We start from the raw sequence: 19,360 nt of genomic DNA, 5'->3' as shown, positions 1-19,360 counted from the left end.
ATGATGGCATTATTCCACGTCTTAGGTGTCTCACCTTTTGTAATGCATTTTGGGGAAAGTCTTGCCAGTTTTTGTGTCATGTCTCTTCCCAATTTTAACAACATCTTCAGTATATTGATGCATAAACACTTAACTGTAAAAAGGGTGGAGGTAGCTGCCAACTAAGAAAATGATAAACCATTCAAACCTGCATTGGTGTAATTATATTTATTTCTGATTTGGAAATATGAAGTCAAATATTTCATGGTATTTTCTTACCATTTTGGTGACAGCTATCTTTGCAGTATCACTGTCACAAAAGGTCACTTAGGTCACAAGAACTTGTTCTTGTAAGCTAAGTGACCTTTTGTGACAGTGATACTGCAAAGACAGCTGTCACCAAAGTGGTAAGAAAATATTGAGAAACATTTGACTCCATTATGTACGTATTTCCAAATCAGAAATAAACATAATTGAAACACAAGTTTGAATGCTTTATTATCTTCACATAACACACTTTAATTATACACCATGCCACTCAAGGAAAAGTAGCAAAACGTTAACAATTATTTTAAAGCTCTATAGGCATGCAGTAAATAATTGCAAATTAATCATCAATTTTTTTTTTTCTTTCTTTCCTGCTTTCCTTTTGTACTATGGATAATGCATTTAAATTGAGATTTCCCCAAAAAATCAACTGCCTGAAACACCACACCCTGGTCCCAGTTGTTTTGGGTAACCAAAATTTTGGTTGTATTAAGACTGTTTTTAGCAAACCAGAAACAACAACTGTGAAATACTTAAGATATAGTGGCATTATTGCTGAGAATTATTCTTGATGTAAGGTTAGCAGTTCTTATGTGGGTAGTGTTAAGTTTTGTTTGGTAGAATTTCATATTTGGCATTCTCACATTTCCGGAAATTTTAAATGTTAGATGAATTTCTTGTTGCTGTTATTGATATTGTTATAGATAATATGAATAACCCTTAAGAAATAAAGAAAACACAGGTTGGACCAAAAACATACTTTGCTACCAGAACTTGCTACAATTTAAGGTTTCTGGATTCAGTCTTGAATCCTGTCACCAGACGTAAAACAAATGTCTAACCTCTATGCCAATCTGTGTTTTGTTTACGTCATTATGAACTACCTTATATCATCCTAATCTTTAATGACTCTAGTTCACTGTTTGCTTATCTGAATCAGTATCCTCAAATTGATGTGTAGCTAAATCCATATAATGATTCACCTCTTGCAAACTTCAATTAATCTCTTCCATACAGAGGTTTTTCTTCTATTTTATGCATTTCTGGAAGATGTTTCCCCATATTTTGTTTTTGGGGATTTTGATTCATTGACTACTGTGGTTCCTTTATTGATCCCTATTATGCAGGCTCAAAAAACCTAGAATAATTCTTCAGGATAATTGCTATTGTCTTCTCCTGATATGGTCTTAAACTTAAAATAAGTGACAGGCAACTGCTTTCTATTCACAACTTGATGTTAATTATATTAACTAGCTTCTTTCAGCATACTTTAGCTCTCAACAGCTGGGACTGATCATGGCATGGACTCAAGCTGTTAAAAGTGTATCAGGGATTGTACTGACTCGCATGTTTCTCACAGTTGCACATAGTGGTTGCAGATCACTACTCTGTTCCTCTTTAAATTGAGGAGGCCACTGTGTTAGGCTGATTTCACTCATATGTTCCTGGAACCAGTTCTGTGTAATTCTGTCCTTGTGACATGGGCATATTGTATTGGAAGAACCCATAGATACACTGCAGTGTATATAGATACACTGCAGTGTATATAGATACACTGCAGTGTATATAGATACACTGCAGGGATGTTTCTAGATAGCCTTTGGTATCAAAGGATCAATTGTGCACTATAGATACTCCCCAAGCCATTATGCTGCTGCTACTACCATCCTGTATTATTGCCAGATGGATCCATGAATTGGTGCAGTTTTTGCCATATCATGGGTTCTCCCATTAGCTTGAGACATTCAAGAAGCCAAATTTGTCAGGTCAGTACTCCACTCTGACAAATTTTTTAGAGTGGAGTACTGTTTTCCCAATACTCCACTGTTGATATTCCTTGGCCCAGTTAACCATACCTTGTGTTTTTCTAGCAGGAATGGAACTTGGCTGCTATATCCCCATCTGTGACAAGGTATGAAGAATATTTGTTGTGCATTCTGAAATGCTTCTTTCATTACAACTGTTTTACTGGGTTGTTATTTGACTGAATAGCTTTTCTGTTACCTTGCACAAGTCTTGTAAGGCATTGTTGGCCTGTCCCATTAACGAGCCGTTCATAACACTGCCTGGATGTTATTTGGTTATTAGACCAACCTAAATACACCAAGCCCATATGTGAAAGCCACATCAAGGTTACAGTTTCCAAGAAAATTCATAATCATATGGACTACCAACCCACATTCAGTTGCTTGAATGTTTTGTCTTGCCCATTCTAATACTAAATACTTTACGTAAGCATCTCTATCTACTGCTGTGCTTAATACTGCATGGTAACAGCACATGTTACATGCTATTACAGAAGCATTTCATTTCGTGAAGAGAGTAGGCATACTTAATGAAGTGGCAGCTTGGTGTATAAATAACTGGGGTGGGGGATTCCATTTTCTGAGAGAACACTATGGTGGAAAGGGAGGCTTCATTAGTATGCTGATTAATATGGGGGATAGTTAATTAAACATGAAGTTGAAATGAACAGAACTTAAATATAAAACAAATGAAAAGAAAATTGACAACCCAAATCTCATCTCCAGGGATGCACCTAAAGTTAAAGGATCAGAGCCAGAAGTGATTATAAAAGTAAGAGGAAAGTTCTGCTGAAGACAAACTTTATCCAAAAGTTTGCCTTCAGCCAGTTGTTAGTTGATTATTGGAACATTAGAGGGGATGGACAGGTGATGTGGGAACTATGCCCCCCCCTGTTTCTTTACGCTTAATCCTGTTGGAACAATAACAGTGATATAGTATTAATTATCACTCCTTGTTCTTCCTTCTATCCTATAATTCGAATGGTAATTTATGTAATGACCGCTAATTAATTAATAAATATTGTCATAATTCATATATTTATAAAATATATATCTTTACATTCTTGTTCAGTTGCCTTCCACTGGAAAATGTAATTTCATAACCTGTTTGATATTTATCCATCTCCATCCTTAGCAATGCATCCCCCTAAGCTTAGTTTCTTCAACTTATTTCATAATAACTGTAAAAGCTTGAAATAAACACTTCATTTTATATCCAACTTAGTATTCTGAAAAGGTAAATCCTTACATTTGCAGGCTCATTTTGACAAATGGATAATGGTGATTTGTAAAAACCAACAATTCTAAATAAGTTAATTTTTTTTAAAGTTTTTTTCTTAAAAAATTCTAGTGTAGAAACATAAACTGAATACCATATTTACTTTATTTGAAATATAGTTTACATGTTACCCGTGAAGCAATAAAATTATAATTGTTTACACATGCTCGTGCACACCTCTTTAAATTTTGTATTTTCTTGTGTTCATGATGGTTATCAAGATGAATTTCCATTTATACTTGCTGGAGCCAGCACAACATTTGACAGTGGGCCATGTATTTTGTGTTGCAGTATGTGGATTCAATTTGTAATATCTACTTACAGTAAGGTCTGTTTCTAATTTTCCATATTTGAATTGCACCAGTATCAATGAGTGTACTGTAAATACAATATCTAGGATTGTTATGTTCAATTATTTTATTCTATCTTTGACTTTGCCTAGCAGATCATGCATTCATTTGAACAAAGGTTTCATTGTTCTTTTCAATCCTAAATCATCTCAACTATAAAGAAGGAATCCCTTATAAGCCTAAGCTATCTAAGTTGTAAGCTTACTATCATTTTTACTAAATGAAAAATAAAGTTTTTTTATGCAACTAACGAATATTTAAATTTGCACTGTGGTGATACTGTGGCTAGCAGAAAGTGAAAATATTAGTTTTACTTGGGTTGTCAAGTTTGTAAAATTTATAGAGAATTATAAAATATAACTACTACCTTAGTTATTTCTTTTTATCATATTACAAGGGTGATTCAGAATTAGTTACAGTTTATCTATGGCTGACAATTTTGGCTATTAAAAGCATTTCAGTAATTAAATATATGCATGGGTAGTTTATAAATGTGTTCCTTATAAGATCGGCAGTACCCAATAATTTAATGTCAAAAGTGAATTTTCAAAAAATTGAGCAAGAGTAGTGTGGAGTAGTATATATATGAACAAAAGTTTTACAAATGAGTGTAAATGCTTTGAAGTAGAGAGAAGAGTGTACACATTTTGGTACTAAAATTATACGAAATAAGTTTAGAAATAAAACTGCTAAATTTATATATATATATATATGGCGCCTCCATAGCCAGATGGGCAGGAGCAGCAGTGCGTAGCACACGCTTCTTGATTAAACTGGGATTCAAGCCTGTGACCACCAAATACGGAGGATGCGGAAAGGTTAGGTAATGACCACCGCATATCCCCGGAGCAATATGGCCTTAGTTGCTAATGCTCCTGGGGAAAAAAAAAAAGCTAAATTTATAGCACTAAAATACTGAACTTCTAGAGGAATCCTTTGTCAATTCATACCATAGTTCCTCATAAATCAATAGATTACTAAGTGCAGCTGTCTGTTATGTGCACTGCTTGAATTGTGAGATATGAGTTAGTGTTTTCTGTAACTGCACCAGACCAAGATTTTCTCACAGTTTAGAAACAAATTTTGGGGACAAAAATATTTCATTGCATGTATCTGAAATAAATTCACCAAGTGCTTATAAAACAATGTCAGCATAGAATTATTTAAACTTTTACTCCTCATAGAACACTAAAACCCATTGTTTTCCAGTGCTGTAATCTGTATTAGGCACAAATACCTATAAATAAAGTTATAAATACTTGCATTTTTAAATTATAAATACACAGCATTTTATATACAGCATAAACATGTTCAGTGCTTTTGAAGCATTGCTGATTTCTGTTGATCAGTTAACTGTCTCATATTAGTATTTGCAGGATCATGCTAATATATCAACCAAAAAAAAAAAAAAAAAAAACTTTTCCTTAACCTTCCATGCCTTGGCGTGCTTTTCTGTGGCATTGGAAAAAGTAGATAGTGCCTAACAGAGTAGGTGTTAAGCTACTTGCTTCCACAAAACCAGCTGAAACCTTATTCTAATTATAACTCTAAAGCTGAATACAAATTTACACACATCTATTGTTACCTTCTTTTTTTGGTGGATTACCCTTAGGTGTTTCTAAGGGTAATCCACCTTATTAGCCACCTTGGGTTTGCCACCCAAAATGTGTTGCATCTAGTCTATCATGATCTGTTTGAAATACGCTATGCTTACCACACATTACTTACTGCTTTTCACTGGTAAGCATAACTACATTTTGAAGGTCACTTCAAATATTATTTCATTGCATGAATGGTTTTTAGATTTTGCTAGTAGTACATACTGCAATCTCGAGTCCATTAGCTTCCCTGAATCTAAGGATGTTCTAATAATAGTGGCTAAAATTTTGCTTACCACTTTTGATACCTCCCCTAATGATTATTGGATAGATCCATCTGCCCAAGGTGCCTTTTTTTTTTATGTCCATCCTCAACAATTTTCCCTCCACTTTCTTTTATCACAAAGTCATTTAGCTCCTCATTGGAATAGGATAAACTTCTGGCATCCCTTTCCCTAAAGAATTCCTTATGTGTGAATATTGATGCAAAATATCTATTCAATTTGTTAGCAACCCATGCAGGGTCATGAACAGTTAACCTCTTGACATCAACGGGCCCAATAAGATTCAACCCCCTTCTACTGTCAATGAGCACAGTCACCCAATAAATCCACAAGTCTTGCTGTTGTGTGAGAGACCAACCCACAAATTCCAATCAACAACTGGAAAGTTAAAATCCTCAATTATAAAACATTTTGAATTACTGGCCTACTATTTCTCTTTATAGCTGTTTGGTATACTCATCACAGTCATTAGGCCTATAACAGACTCCTACACTCAATTTTGTTTTCCTGTGTTCTTATCTCACACCAAACTAACTCAATATTGCACTGGTCACACATGTGAACTGGACGCACTGCTTAATATGCTTCTCAACTAAGAGCATAACCCCCTTCCATTTTGTCTGTCCTTCCTGTATATATTGTGTAATAGGTAGATGTAGTTCATGAGTAACTTTCATGCAAAAGTTTGCAGAATTGAGATAATAAATAGAATAGTTAATGCTTTATTGGCCGACCGGGCCAGGTGAGTAAAGTGCCTGCCTGGCAACCCAAAGGTCGTGGGTTTGAATCCTGCCTCTGGCTTGGATCAAAGTACTGCAAAAACCTTGGGAGGTGCATTATGGCCACAGAAGCCGATGTGCCAACAACCACCAAAAAAAAAAAAAAAAAAATGCTTTATTGAAATTGTGGGATTTAATATTCATTTATTTATTTATTGTGGCCATGGTGGTTTACAGCAGAACAAATTTCCTACACAATAAGTTTCTGGTATTGCACTAATTTCGAACACATTTCTTTTAGTTTGGCATATTAGTATTTTGTGGTTTCATATTTGGAAGCAGTAGTAGAATGCCAGCACAAATCATTGTGAAGGTGATAAATTTAAAGGCAGACTGTAATGCTAAAGGAATTTGCATGATGTGTTTTTTTTTTTAACCTATCATGGGCTAGCATATACTGCATGAGTATGATATTGTGCTCATCTACCATTAAAAATGGTTTAATTCCTGTCATGCCAACTGAAATTGTGGTGTTTGGCATTAAAAAATGCACTAAGAATTCTTGTATTTGGCTGACCAGTTGTCTCCTTCCAGATTTCATAAATCGCTAACTCCTGATATATGTGTGTTTGTTTTTGTCACTCATTTTATTTATTGGAAAGTAGCATAACTTTCAGAAAGAGAGTAACATAGTAATTTGATTTGTTAGTTCCTTAGAATTAGTGGTGGCATATGATGCAAGAAAGCAAGCTTAATACGGCATCAGCCAAAAAACCTTCCCAATTTCGCCCATCCGGTCACTCCAAATGTTTGCCTAGTTCAGCCTTAAATTTATTTAAGCTATCAACTACCTGCTGACTGAACGTAGACCTCCACGCATCTATTCTGCGACTCTTTCCTCAATTTGAATCTATGCCCCTTCAGGTTTGTAATCTGAGCAAGTGGAGGAATCCCTTCAGCACTGAGCCTGCTCAATCACATCACCTCGCATGTGCCTAGTCTCCAGATTCTGTAACTTGCAAAACTTAAGCCCTTTCTTGGTAAGAGCTTTTTTTCCTCTCATCAATTCTGTTGCCTTTCTTTGTACTCATTCTAGAAACTCCATCCTTCATAAAATGAGGCTTCCAGACCTGGATGCAGTACTTAAGGCGTGGCCTGACCATTCCCTCATACAAGGGGATAATTAACTCCTTATCCCTGCTCACAAAATTCCTGTATGTCATTGACAAGGCCCCACAACCTACTTTTGTTGCCTGTCTGCACTCTCAAAACTTCATATCTGACTGCACAATTACCCCCCAAGTATTTTTTATTCTCCACTTCCCTGAGTGTAGTACTGCACCATTGGTATGTTACTCTGGGATTACTGCTACCCATATGCAGTAATTTGCATTTGTCAATATTAAACTTCAATTGCCACTTCTAGATCTTTTCTAGATCCTGTTGCAGTAGCATTCTGTCTGTTATCCTCATCAACAACCCTGTCAAACTTTATATCACCTGCAAACTTGGATATTAAGCCTGGTATACCTTCATCAATGTCATTGATAAATACACAAAACAACAATTGGCCCAGCGCAGAACCCTGTGGAAGTTCACGAAGAGCAGTGTCTACTGATTATCACTGTCTTATCCCACTCAATCATCAGCCTTTCATGTGCAAAAGTGTCAAAAGCTTTCCTGAAATCCAAGTATATGATATCAAAATTATTTTTGCATCCAGTTCCTTTGTGACCACATTGTAGTATCTAATAAAATTGGTCAGACAGGACCCCCCCCCCTTAAACACATACTGTGTCTGAACTATTACTGCAGCCTTAACAAACACATACTGTGTCTGAACTATTACTGCAGCCTTGTCTAGATGATCCTGCAATGCTTCTTTAACCAGTGATTCCATTACTTTCCCTGGAACAGAAGTTCAACTAACAGGTCTAATTATTTGTACCAGTTTGTGAATTGGGGATACATTTGCACATCTCCAGTCCATGAGAACCTCACCTCAATCTAAGGATGCTCTCATAATTATGGATAAGGGCTTGCTTATTTCCCTCACTGCCTCCTTCAATATCACTGGATAGATCCCATCCACCCCAGGTGCCTTTTTCGCGTTTTACTTGAACAATTTCTCCTCTACTTTGCTCTATTACAAAATCATTTAGCTCCCTGTTAGTTTAATAAACTTCTGTTGTCCCTTCCTTACAGCATGACGCCATTTGCCAATAGTATTTTGACTCCTGTTAAATTATGAGAACCTATGGTGTGAACATTTATATTGAAATTAAGGATTTCTTTACAAAAATCCTTTATTGGAATATTTTAAATTTACTTTTTAAACTGATCTGCTTATTTTTTTTTAATAGGATCTTTTTGCATTCTTTGTCATCCTCTTTCAATACTTGCAAAAATCTGAATATTTTCAAGTAGAAAGGGATGATTTTCTTATAGTTATTTTCGGCTTGCACTGAAAAAGCATAGCTAGAAACTGTTTAAAATTACTTTAGATGGGAATTTTTTTATTGTTATTGTTGTTTTATTAATTATTTTGGCTTGCATAAATGGCCTATGTATTTACTTGTATAGGTGATAATTTTAAATGTTCTTTGACAATCTTTGAAAATTACAATAGCTATATTTCGTTTTCTACATCATAACTAAATGGTATGTTTTTTCATCATGTGCTATTTAGATGTTGATGACATTAAATATGTCATTAACTTTGACTATCCAAACTGCTCTGAGGATTACATTCATCGCATCGGGCGTACTGGGCGAAGCAATAGATCTGGAACTGCCTATACACTGTTCACAGCTTCAAATGGAAGACAGGCTGGTGATTTGATTTCTGTACTTCAGGAGGCCAATCAGGAAGTAAATCCCAAACTACTAGAGTTGAGTATGTGCAGAATTGGAAGAAGTAAGTTTTATATTTAGATAAAGTAATTCTTGGAAATTTATTGGAGATTGTGAAACAAAATCTTATCATCTTAAATTTTAGTATGTTAATAAGTATATAGTCAGAAGTTTGTGGGGATGTGTATTTTTAGCTTTCATCTCATCCATATCTCTCTCTCCCTTGCTGTGAATTTAATTTTTTTAAAATTTCCTTTAATTTATTTAGCTAACTTTAGCTATTCCACTGTATTTTGCCAGTTTCAGTAATATTCTTAAAGGATAATTTTAAAATCTACTTGTCTTCACTGAAACATTAAATATATAACTACATTCATCTGAGTGTGCAGTAACCTTTGCATATTCAGATGATCCAAAAAATTCAGTTGCATACTCACATGCTGTTTCTGATCAAGTTATTTTTCAATTAGGCATCTCTGAATGTTCACATTAATTTCTGGTTATTCATGCACAGATTCTGCATGAGTACAAGTAGTTCCTGAACTTTACGAGTTTTTCATTCCTAGCGCATGCTCGGAAAGCGGGAATTTATATCCCATAAACGTAATGTTGAAAACAGAGGTTATGTTATCAACAGTGAAATTTGAACATAGTAATGTTAAAGAAAAGTCAACAAGCTTAGACAATGATATTATTTATCCAAAGAAATGATAACATAGCCTTTAAAATCAAGGAAATTATAATAATAAAGAAATTATGTCATGCAAAAGTTAAAGAATGTTTATTTTTCATCGCCACCATCAACTAAATGCACACTTGTTGATGGTGCTTCACTCAGTTGGCTCAACACTTGTTGATTTGTTGGAAGCACAAGGAGTCTTCTTATTCTGAAATGCTTCTAGAGTCGTTTCCAAGACAGTTTTCTCTTTCTTTTTATAAATTTCATGATAGCGTGCATAATAGTGTTTTTTTTTTTTTTTTTTTTTTTTTTTTCCCCTCTTCCCCTATCTGTAGCAACTTTACTACTGCGCTCAATTTGAATCTTGACTCAAATCTCAGTTCCTTTTTTATGTGGTGAAAAACTTCGTCAAGCCCCTGAGAGTGAAGCAATGAACAGGAGTTTCTGCTGTTAAAATCTTCCCCAGTCTCTTCACATTTTGCAATTTCAATGGGGTCTTCATTTATGAGCTCTCCATTGTGTTTGATCAGTGACATCAGTTGTAGAAACTTCAAGCTGCAATTGGTTAGCAATATTAACGACCTCTTCTGTTGCATTTTGCACGATCTCTGCTGATTCTTGAAATCCTTCAAAATTATCATGGAATTGATGACAGAGTTTATTCCAAATACCCTTCGTGTTCTTCCTTGTAATTTTGTCCCAGGCTCATTTTATTATTTTGATTGCATCTAAAATATGGAATTCTTTCCAAAAATTAAGAGTTGGACCTCCCTCTTTATCTCTGCCCGAACAAATAAACGCGCACACAGAATTAATGTATTATTATATATCTATGCGTGTGGTTTTAAATGCTGTATTTATGAATGTTTAGAAGTTATTGCAATTAATGTTGTGATATTTGGAAAAAAAAAAAAAAAAAAAAAAGCTCAAAAACCCGGGAACTTGTAAAGTGGGAACTGCCTATATTCATTTATCCGGGTTGAATGTGTTATTTTTCATTTTTGGTATTCACTACTGGTACTTTAGATTGTAAAAGAAATGCCAGCCAAACTTCTAGCAGTCAAGATTTAATAAAAAATAGTGAGGAAAGGCAGTATTTTCAATGCCTTAGAAAAATATACAGCAATACCACGTATAGCACTGATAATTGGTACTAAAACTGTTCCGTGTTATGTGAAACCATGCTTATTGAGGTATAATTATAATGGTTTGAGGTATAATTATTATTGAGGTATAACCGTGCTTATTGAGGTATAATTGAGGTTAATTATTATTGAGGTATAATTATAATGGTTTTTAAATGAATGCGTACCAGAGAAACAGTCTATAAACAAATTATAATAAATCTGTAAACAATTTGCACTTGATAGCCAATTAAAAGGATTTGAAATAAAAAATACTGCAAAAATTTTAATAATGAAAAGGTAACATCATGAGAGATGAGAAAAAAGCTTTTGTTTATTTGGGTATTATAAAAATGAAGTTTGGTGAAGTCATCTCTTCTTTTTCTCAGTATACAAGTCTTTGTAGCATTGAATCCAATCTTTTAAAAGTTGCCATATCTGGATGCTACATCCAACATTTGGATCTCCATTCATAATTGCCTCTCAGGCAATTCAAGCCCCGAAAAACTTTTCAATTCTTCAGTTAAAAATTCTTTTGGTGCCACTTCGGTGTTATCCACTTCTGAATTGGTTTCTTCTTCTTGATATGCAATTTTCTTATCAATTTCAAGGCGAGTTGCATCATCTAAGTTATTTGCATGTGATCAGTGCAGTCATGTGCTTTGGCAGTGTCCAAAGTTTTGAATCCCAAGTCTTTTCCGATCTTCACAATGTCTTCGGCAACTGTCTGACTTGCGATTCAAAACCAATGAAATCATTTGCCAAATGGGGAAAAACATACTGCCAAACATAACATGCTGTTAGCAGTGATTTATAACCAAGACGCAGATATATTTTCGATCGTATTTAGAGTGGTAAAAAATACATTGTGACATGAAAAGTTTGAAAAGCTATCATGTCGTCTCGTCAGGATGGAATTAAGAAAAGTGGACACTTGCCACTGACTGCCTGAGGGGACTTCTGTCATATGTGCAGCATATATGTAGAGTATGTGTCTAGGCTACTGAATGAATAGCCTAGACACACTCTGAATTTTCAGAGTATAGGCTATATGAGACACATACTCTGAATTTTCAAAGTATAGTGAAACCCATGCTGTTTGAAGCCATGCTAAGCAAGGTATTGCTGTGTACACACACACACACACACACACACACACAGGATTGTTAAAATTAAAGTATCCCTACGTTAGAGGGCTCTGGGGCGAGTTCTAAGGCTTGTACTGAAGAGAAATTTGGACAACAGTAAAGAATGCACTTGCCATTTATTGGGGGAAAAAATTATTTACAAAATTTGTCACTGTATGGTGCATAACTATCTTAGTTACGCGTATGCAAATAACTTACCGTTATTTGCATAATCGTAAGTTATTGCCACAGTACCACTACTCAGCTTTACTGTATAAAAGCAAAGCAGTCTTTTCAAAATCATACAGTAGATGTTTGCCTGCACTACCCCAGCAATTGCAGGAAAAGGCACTATTCGTGAAGCAGTACTATCAGAACGGCAACAATGCAGCTATCAAAATTCCAGCGTCAGAAGCACATTAGGCATGGACTTATGACTGTTTGTGCTATCTGCAAAATGATTGTAAAATTTGAAGCAATAGGACATCTTGGTGTTCAACCGGGTAGAGGTTGAAAATGAGTAGACTCCTGGTGTTGAAGATGTGGCTGTCATGGATTTATAAAGTCACTCCATGTGGTAGCGCAAGTGTGCCAGCTGTTTTTCGTGAAGTGGACATGTTGTATTCCACTGTAAGGCTAGTAGTGCATCAGTCTTGCAGTACTGCTCTTACAAGATGCACATGCTACAGCAGCTAAAGCATGGTGATGCAGGTATTCATTTCACATATGCACTTCAGTTTCTGGTGCGAATGACAGTGGATATCACTTTGGAATGCTCTTTAGAGTGATGAAGCCCACGTCTGCTTGGGCAACAGAAAACCCTCAAAAGCTTTCCTGAAATCCAAATAGATGATATCAAAATTATTTTTTGCATTCAGTTCCTTTGTAACCACATCATAATATCCTATCAAATTTGTTAGACAAGACTTTCCCTTAACAAACCCATGCTGTGTCTGAATTATTGCTGCAGTCTTGTCTAGATGATCCTGCAATGCATGTTTAACCAGTGACTCCATTATTTTACCCGGAACAGAAGTTAAACTAACTGGTCTGTAATTACTTGTGTCACCTTTCGATCCCCCTTTGTGAATTGGAGATACATTTGCACATCTCCAGTCCGTGGGAACCTCCCCTGAGTCCAAGGATGCTCTCATAATTATGGCCAAGGGTTTGCTTAGTTGCTTTGCCACCTCCTTTAATATAACTGGATAGATCCCATCCACCCCCTGGTCTTGGCGCATTATAGCCTTAGATGCTAATGCGCCAAAAAAATCCAAATCAATGAATCAACCCATCCACCCCAGGTGCTTTTCTTATGTTTAACTTCAACAATTTCTCCTCCACTTTGCTGCTCTCAGTTATTACAAAATCATTAAGTATCCTGCTACAACTTGATAACCTGCCATTTCCAAACCTTAATAACTCCTCGTGTGTGAATGTAGATGCAAAATATTCATTCAGTTTGTTTGCTATCTGGGCAGGATCATCAACAGTTGATCTATCATATCAAGTGGACCAATCAGATTCATCCCCTTCCTTTTAGAGTTTATGTAAGTAAAGAAATCCTTGCTGTTTGTCTTAGCATCTTTTGCCAAGGGTTTCTCGTATTCTGCCTTCGCCTGCCTTAACCTCTTTTGTGAACTGATTACAGACTAGCTTATATCTGCCATAGGCTTCTGAGTCGCTTGATAATTTATATGCATCCCATGCATTTTTCTTCTGTTACGAGTCTCATTAGTTCATTTGATAACCATTTAGGCCTTGAACAATATTTCTTAATAGGTATGAAACTTTTAGTAGCTTCTACGATTAATTCCTTGAATGCTTCCCACTTAGAATTTACTGTTGGTAACATTGTCAGTTTATCCCACTGTACAGAATTTAAAAACTTTCTGAGACCACTGTACTCACCTTTACGGAAGCAAAAACCCTTTCCTTTACCCCTGATGGTAATTATATCTTTAAGTAAATCCCACATCAGTACACTGTGATCACTGCGACCTAGTGGTTCCTTTATCTGCAAATTCTTAATACACGAATGATCACTGCTGATAACCAGATCAAGAGTATTACTCTCTCTGGTTGCCTCTCGAACATACTGCTGCAGAAAACAATCATCCAATAAATCCACAAAAGTCTGACTAGTGTGTGAGTGACCAACCCACAAGTTCCAGTCAATATCTGGGAAGTTAAAATCCCCCATTATAAGACATTCTGATTTACTGGCCCACTCTATTTCTCTATATAATTGTTCATTGTACTCATTCGAATCATTAGGCCTATAACACACTCCTACTCTTATTTTTGCTTTCGCAGTGCTTATGTCACACCAAACTTACTCAACAGTGCACTGTTTATCTATATCAACTGGGTGCACTTCTTTTGATTTTGTTTTTCTTAATTAACAGCATAACACCTCCCTTTCTGTCCTGTCTATCCTTTCTTATACATGCTCCTATTCCTAGTTACCCTAACACATCCCATATACGTACCTATTTTAGGATGACTGCCATCCGTCCCTGAAACCCCCAACACCCCATGCTCCAGGTCGCTACTTATTCTAGTAAGTAGCGACCTGGAGCATGGGGTGTTGGTCGCTACTTATTCTAATAGAAGTTTTATGAGACAGTGGAGAGACTAAGAGATAGATCATAACCTAGGATAGATCATTAATGAACCTAATAAGTGCCCTGTTTTAAATAGTATTAGAAGTCAGAGAGAGGAGTGCACTACCCAAGATGTGGTAACAGTATTCCCTAGTAGGGTGGATTCGAGATTTGTATAGAGTGAGACGGTTTAAGAGAAAGATAACACTGAGAGCAAAAAAGAAAACCCAGTATTTTGGATGCAGAGGTTTGATGCTATATATATATATTTTTTTTTTTTTTTTTATGAAAACCCCAAACACTAAAGGTATCAAAACCTGTAGTAGTTAGTACCATGCATGGGTTGAAGGAGAAGTATGGAGGGGGGATTCCGGAAACTTTGCTCTACAGACTAAACATGGGTTTCACCACTTCAAGCCTCCAATAAGCAAAGTGGTGGTATTTCACCAGGTGATGAAAGTCATCTACCACCTTGTGTCAGGAGAGATTAGAAGTTAGATAAATCCCTTATAGAGGTGTGATCTAAGCTAGAGATCTGATTGTCATCAAAGATAAGGAGCAGTGTCTTGCAAAAAGGAGGTTACTCCTTTTTGCAAGATATATAATACAGGACTCAGTTTTAGAGGGATTGAAATTAACTAAGTTATCTTTGCCCTATTGGAGAAATACCTGTAGATCAGTATTTATGGAATTTGTGGCAGATATTTGAGAAGTTGGAGCTGTTTGTGCATAGCAAGGTTTCTCAAACCTGAAGGTGGAATGAAATAAAATTCAGTTTTGCTGATTATGTGCTATCATCAGCAAATCTATGAATAATATTTCCAAACAGTAGAAAAAGTTAATTAACATACAAGAGCCGGTACAGTAGAACTTCAGTTACCAGGGACCGAGACCATGGCGGATAATAGAATATGTAAATTAAAACCATTATACACACAATAGACATGATCATCTAACTTTTATTACAAAATACATAATCTAATGAAATTTAATTAAATTTTAATTATTATTTTTTTTTACTGGGTTATCAAAAAAATCATAGTACAGATATCTACTTACATACCTACTTTTAATATTTTGACTTACATTGATCTAGTAACGTCATTAAAAAGTTAAGGAGAACAATATTTGATAATTTAATTTCCTTTCTAAAAAAGTTGTCTTTCTTTTGTTTCATTACCCCTTCAGCCTTTTGGGAGGCAATGTTATGAATTTTATGCAAAAGTAACACTTGCATAGCATCTACTTCTTGTACCTCGAACCACTGAATACACTTTGACAACATAGTTTCAGCTTCACTGTGGCTAATTATGTTTGTTGTTACATCAGCAGCAGTGTTTTCTTTTTGTTTCAGAATCATCCGAAATTGTCATCACTCTCTGCACAATTTCATCATCGTCTAAATTTTTGCCTCCGGCATCCATACTTCCTCCATTGAAATATTTTTAAAACCAGGGACATTCGAACATAACAGCAGCAAAATTCAGTTTCTTTTGGAATGGTTTTTGTATCAGTTCAATATATTTCTGGCCACAACTTATTCCCGCTTCTTTGTATTGTTTGAACTGGAACATCATTGCAGGCATCAGTGGCATTGAAAGTTGCATCTCTTATAGTGTAACTTTTCCAAAACTCAATCACATCTAATTTATTTTCTGCCAAAACAAATTTCTGAATGGATATTTTGTGGTAACGATCTTTATTATTATTATCATCTGTTTATGATTAAAGAGGCCTGTGCTCTCTGGATTCATTATGAAATTAAAATTACTGTAACGCAGAGCGAAAACGGATACAAAAATAGATTTTGACAAGTTTAATAATGGGAAATATACATATATTAGATTAGATACATATAAACAAAAAGCTTTCGGTTGTTTTGTCAACCTTCCTCGGTTAAACTGACAGTTAAGAATGGAGCATGAGGGAGTGTACTGCCAATATTGTATGTGAAGTGCATGATTAACTGTTGGTTGTTGAAGCCTGTGGCTGTAATGCATGCGGACGTTGCCAGCGTTTGTCAATAGTCAGGATTGCTGTTTCGATGATAGGGTGGACCTGACATCCACTGTTCCTGTTGACTGAGGTATTGGAGCATTTGATATTCAATGATTCTAACCAGGCACGTCGGCGATAGTGGCGGGACTTATCTACAATCACGACATTGTGATGTGGGTCAATGTTGTGGTGGGTTGCCTAAACGTGTTTGGCAATAGCTGAGTGCTCCACATCCGCTAAGCGGATTGCTCTTTAGTGTTCAGAAAGACATTTTTTGAGCCGTTTCCCCGATGTAGCAGCTAGTGCAAGAGATGTGGTAGACCAATGTGCTTTGTAGTAAGGTGGGGACGTGTTTTTACCTTAGAGATGAGGGATCGTAATTTTCTGCCTGGGAGTTGTACGCATTTTATCCCATGTGATTTTAAGACTACAAACCTGTTGTGATAGGTTTGGGTAGTATGGGATAAAGGTGCTTGCGGCTGAGTCATTACCTTGGATGTTTCTGTGGCCATGTGTCTGTAGGTCACACCTGTCAAGGGTATTGATGGGATAGCCACACTTCGTGAGATCTGCTTTGACTTCAAGTTTCGGTGCGCCTCTCATTTACAGAGCTAGTGTGTCCAGGCACGAGTTAGCAAGGTTCGTGCAGTGGCAAGAAGATGGCTACGCGCATGTGCTGACCGGAAGTTGATAAATTGGCCAGCACACATCGGGGAAACTGGGAGACGGCTCGAAAAACGCCTTTCCGAACACAAAAGAGCAATCCGCTTAGTGGATGTGGAGCACTCAGCTATTGCCGAACATGTTTGGGCAACCCACCACGACATTGACCCACATCACAATGTCGTGATTGTAGATAAATCCCGCCACTATCGCCAACGCACCTGGTTAGAATCGTTGAACATCAAATGCTCCAATACCTCAGTCAACAGGAACAGTGGGTGTCAGGTCCACCCTATCATCGAAACAGCAATCCTGACTATTGACAAACGCTGGCAACGTCCACATGCATTACAGCCACAGGCTTCAACAACCAACAGTTAATCATGCACTTCACATACAATATTGGCAGTACACTCCCTCATGCTCCATTCTTAACTGTCAGTTTAACTGAGGAAGGTTGACAAAACAACCGAAAGCTTTTTGTTTATATGTATCTAATCTAATATATGTATATTTCCCATTATTAAACTTGTCAAAATCTATTTTTGTATCCGTTTTCGCTCTGTGTTACAGTAATTTTAATTTCATATCATCTGTTTATTCCACAAAAGGAAACCATCCTGGGATGGCAGAGTGCCAAGAGGGTGCTAATTACATGGCAGGATATGAGATACTACCGGCAGTTTTTTGTTGTTGATTTTCCTTCCTCAGCAGCATATGTCTACTGTGTGGCACATCCTTAAATATAGCAGATCCACGTCATATGGTTCCACTGTTGGAATTTTCCATTTGTGCACTAGCTGAAACTGTTCATCACGTCCAAGAACAACGGTTTCCAGGTGTACACCCCTATCCCTATTAATAGTATTGCTAGCTGCCCCTGTGCATGATCTGTGATGACAGCATCCTCTGGGGAAATTTGTTGTTTTCTCCCAGAAAGTCTCCCCCACCAAGTATCAATGAAATCAAAAATATGAACATTAATTGCAAAAAATAAATGTTAAACCTTCATAAATACTGCATTTCAAACCATGCACATAGCTATACAACACAGTATACCCTGCTTTACGATATTAATCCGTTCCAGAACACCATTGTATCGTGAAAATATAAGGTTGAACCCAATAACACTGTTTTTTGGTAATTCATTCCACGACCTCAGAAGTTAATTTATGATGTATAACTCTGTAAAAGGTCGTTTTTATAGTGTAAATTGTATTAGTTACCAATTAAAATGCACTACGCTTTCATTGTTATCATGTGTTATAAGAATTGATTTTGAATGGATGTGTGATATTTTTCTAAAGCACTTTCCAGTTTATTGGGCTTTTCTGTTACTGCAAACAATTATAGACGAACATGGAGTTATGTTTTAACTCCATGTTCGTGCCGTCAGAGTGTTGTTTTGCTTTGGCTTGGTGATACTTAGGAGTAAATCACACCTTACAAAATAGACACCTATAAAAAAGACAGCAGTATTTTCTGTATTTGTGATGTGGTTTAATGTTTCTTTTGTTTATAAGGTTTAGTTGTTTATGCAGTAAGTGTAATTGGCAAAACATAACATGTGCATGTTACCTTTAATTTGTGCTTATATCACTGTTATGAAATTTTCATATTTATACTATAAATAGAATTGACAATTTAATGTTTTTTTAGGTAAGTATAAACAAGTTGGTTAATGTATTCACGTTAACTAACTTTTGTACACTTAATGTGTTTTCATTAGATTTTTTCTTAAATTAATTTAATTTTTCATTTAATTCTGTGGTAAACAGCAACAAGTGGTATAACGTGCTATTTGTCGTTATATATTATTTGGCAACATTACTTAATTGCAAGAAAGTAATACTGAACATTTGAAACTTTTTGCCAAATTTAAATTTGTATATCATTCTGTGGGGAGGAGGGGAGGAATAGGCAAAGCAAATAGACAAAATGTGTGGATGGGCAAAGCATTGCTACTGTGTTAATTTCAGTTTTATTTTATATATTGTAATTTGAAAGACCTTATTTTCATTTAATTTTG

General features: G+C 35.9%; 1 protein-coding gene across 1 annotated transcript in view; it reads left to right on the top strand.

The window, feature by feature from the left end:
- The window catches only part of LOC150082407 (putative ATP-dependent RNA helicase DDX17), a 151,212-nt gene that overhangs the window by 131,340 nt on the left and 512 nt on the right, over positions 1 to 19,360 (top strand). Inside the window, exon 13 of the mRNA XM_090379269.1 lies at positions 8,971 to 9,198. Within this exon, the coding sequence (XP_090235395.1) occupies positions 8,971 to 9,198 (228 nt within the window). The remainder of the gene's footprint in view (positions 1 to 8,970; positions 9,199 to 19,360) is intronic.

This window comes from Mastigoproctus giganteus, chromosome 8 (genome assembly GCF_048544385.1).
Source record: "Mastigoproctus giganteus isolate SK-2022 chromosome 8, ASM4854438v1, whole genome shotgun sequence".
NCBI classification, from domain to species: Eukaryota; Metazoa; Arthropoda; class Arachnida; order Uropygi; family Thelyphonidae; genus Mastigoproctus; species Mastigoproctus giganteus.
This window is presented reverse-complemented; position numbering and strand designations above follow the sequence as displayed.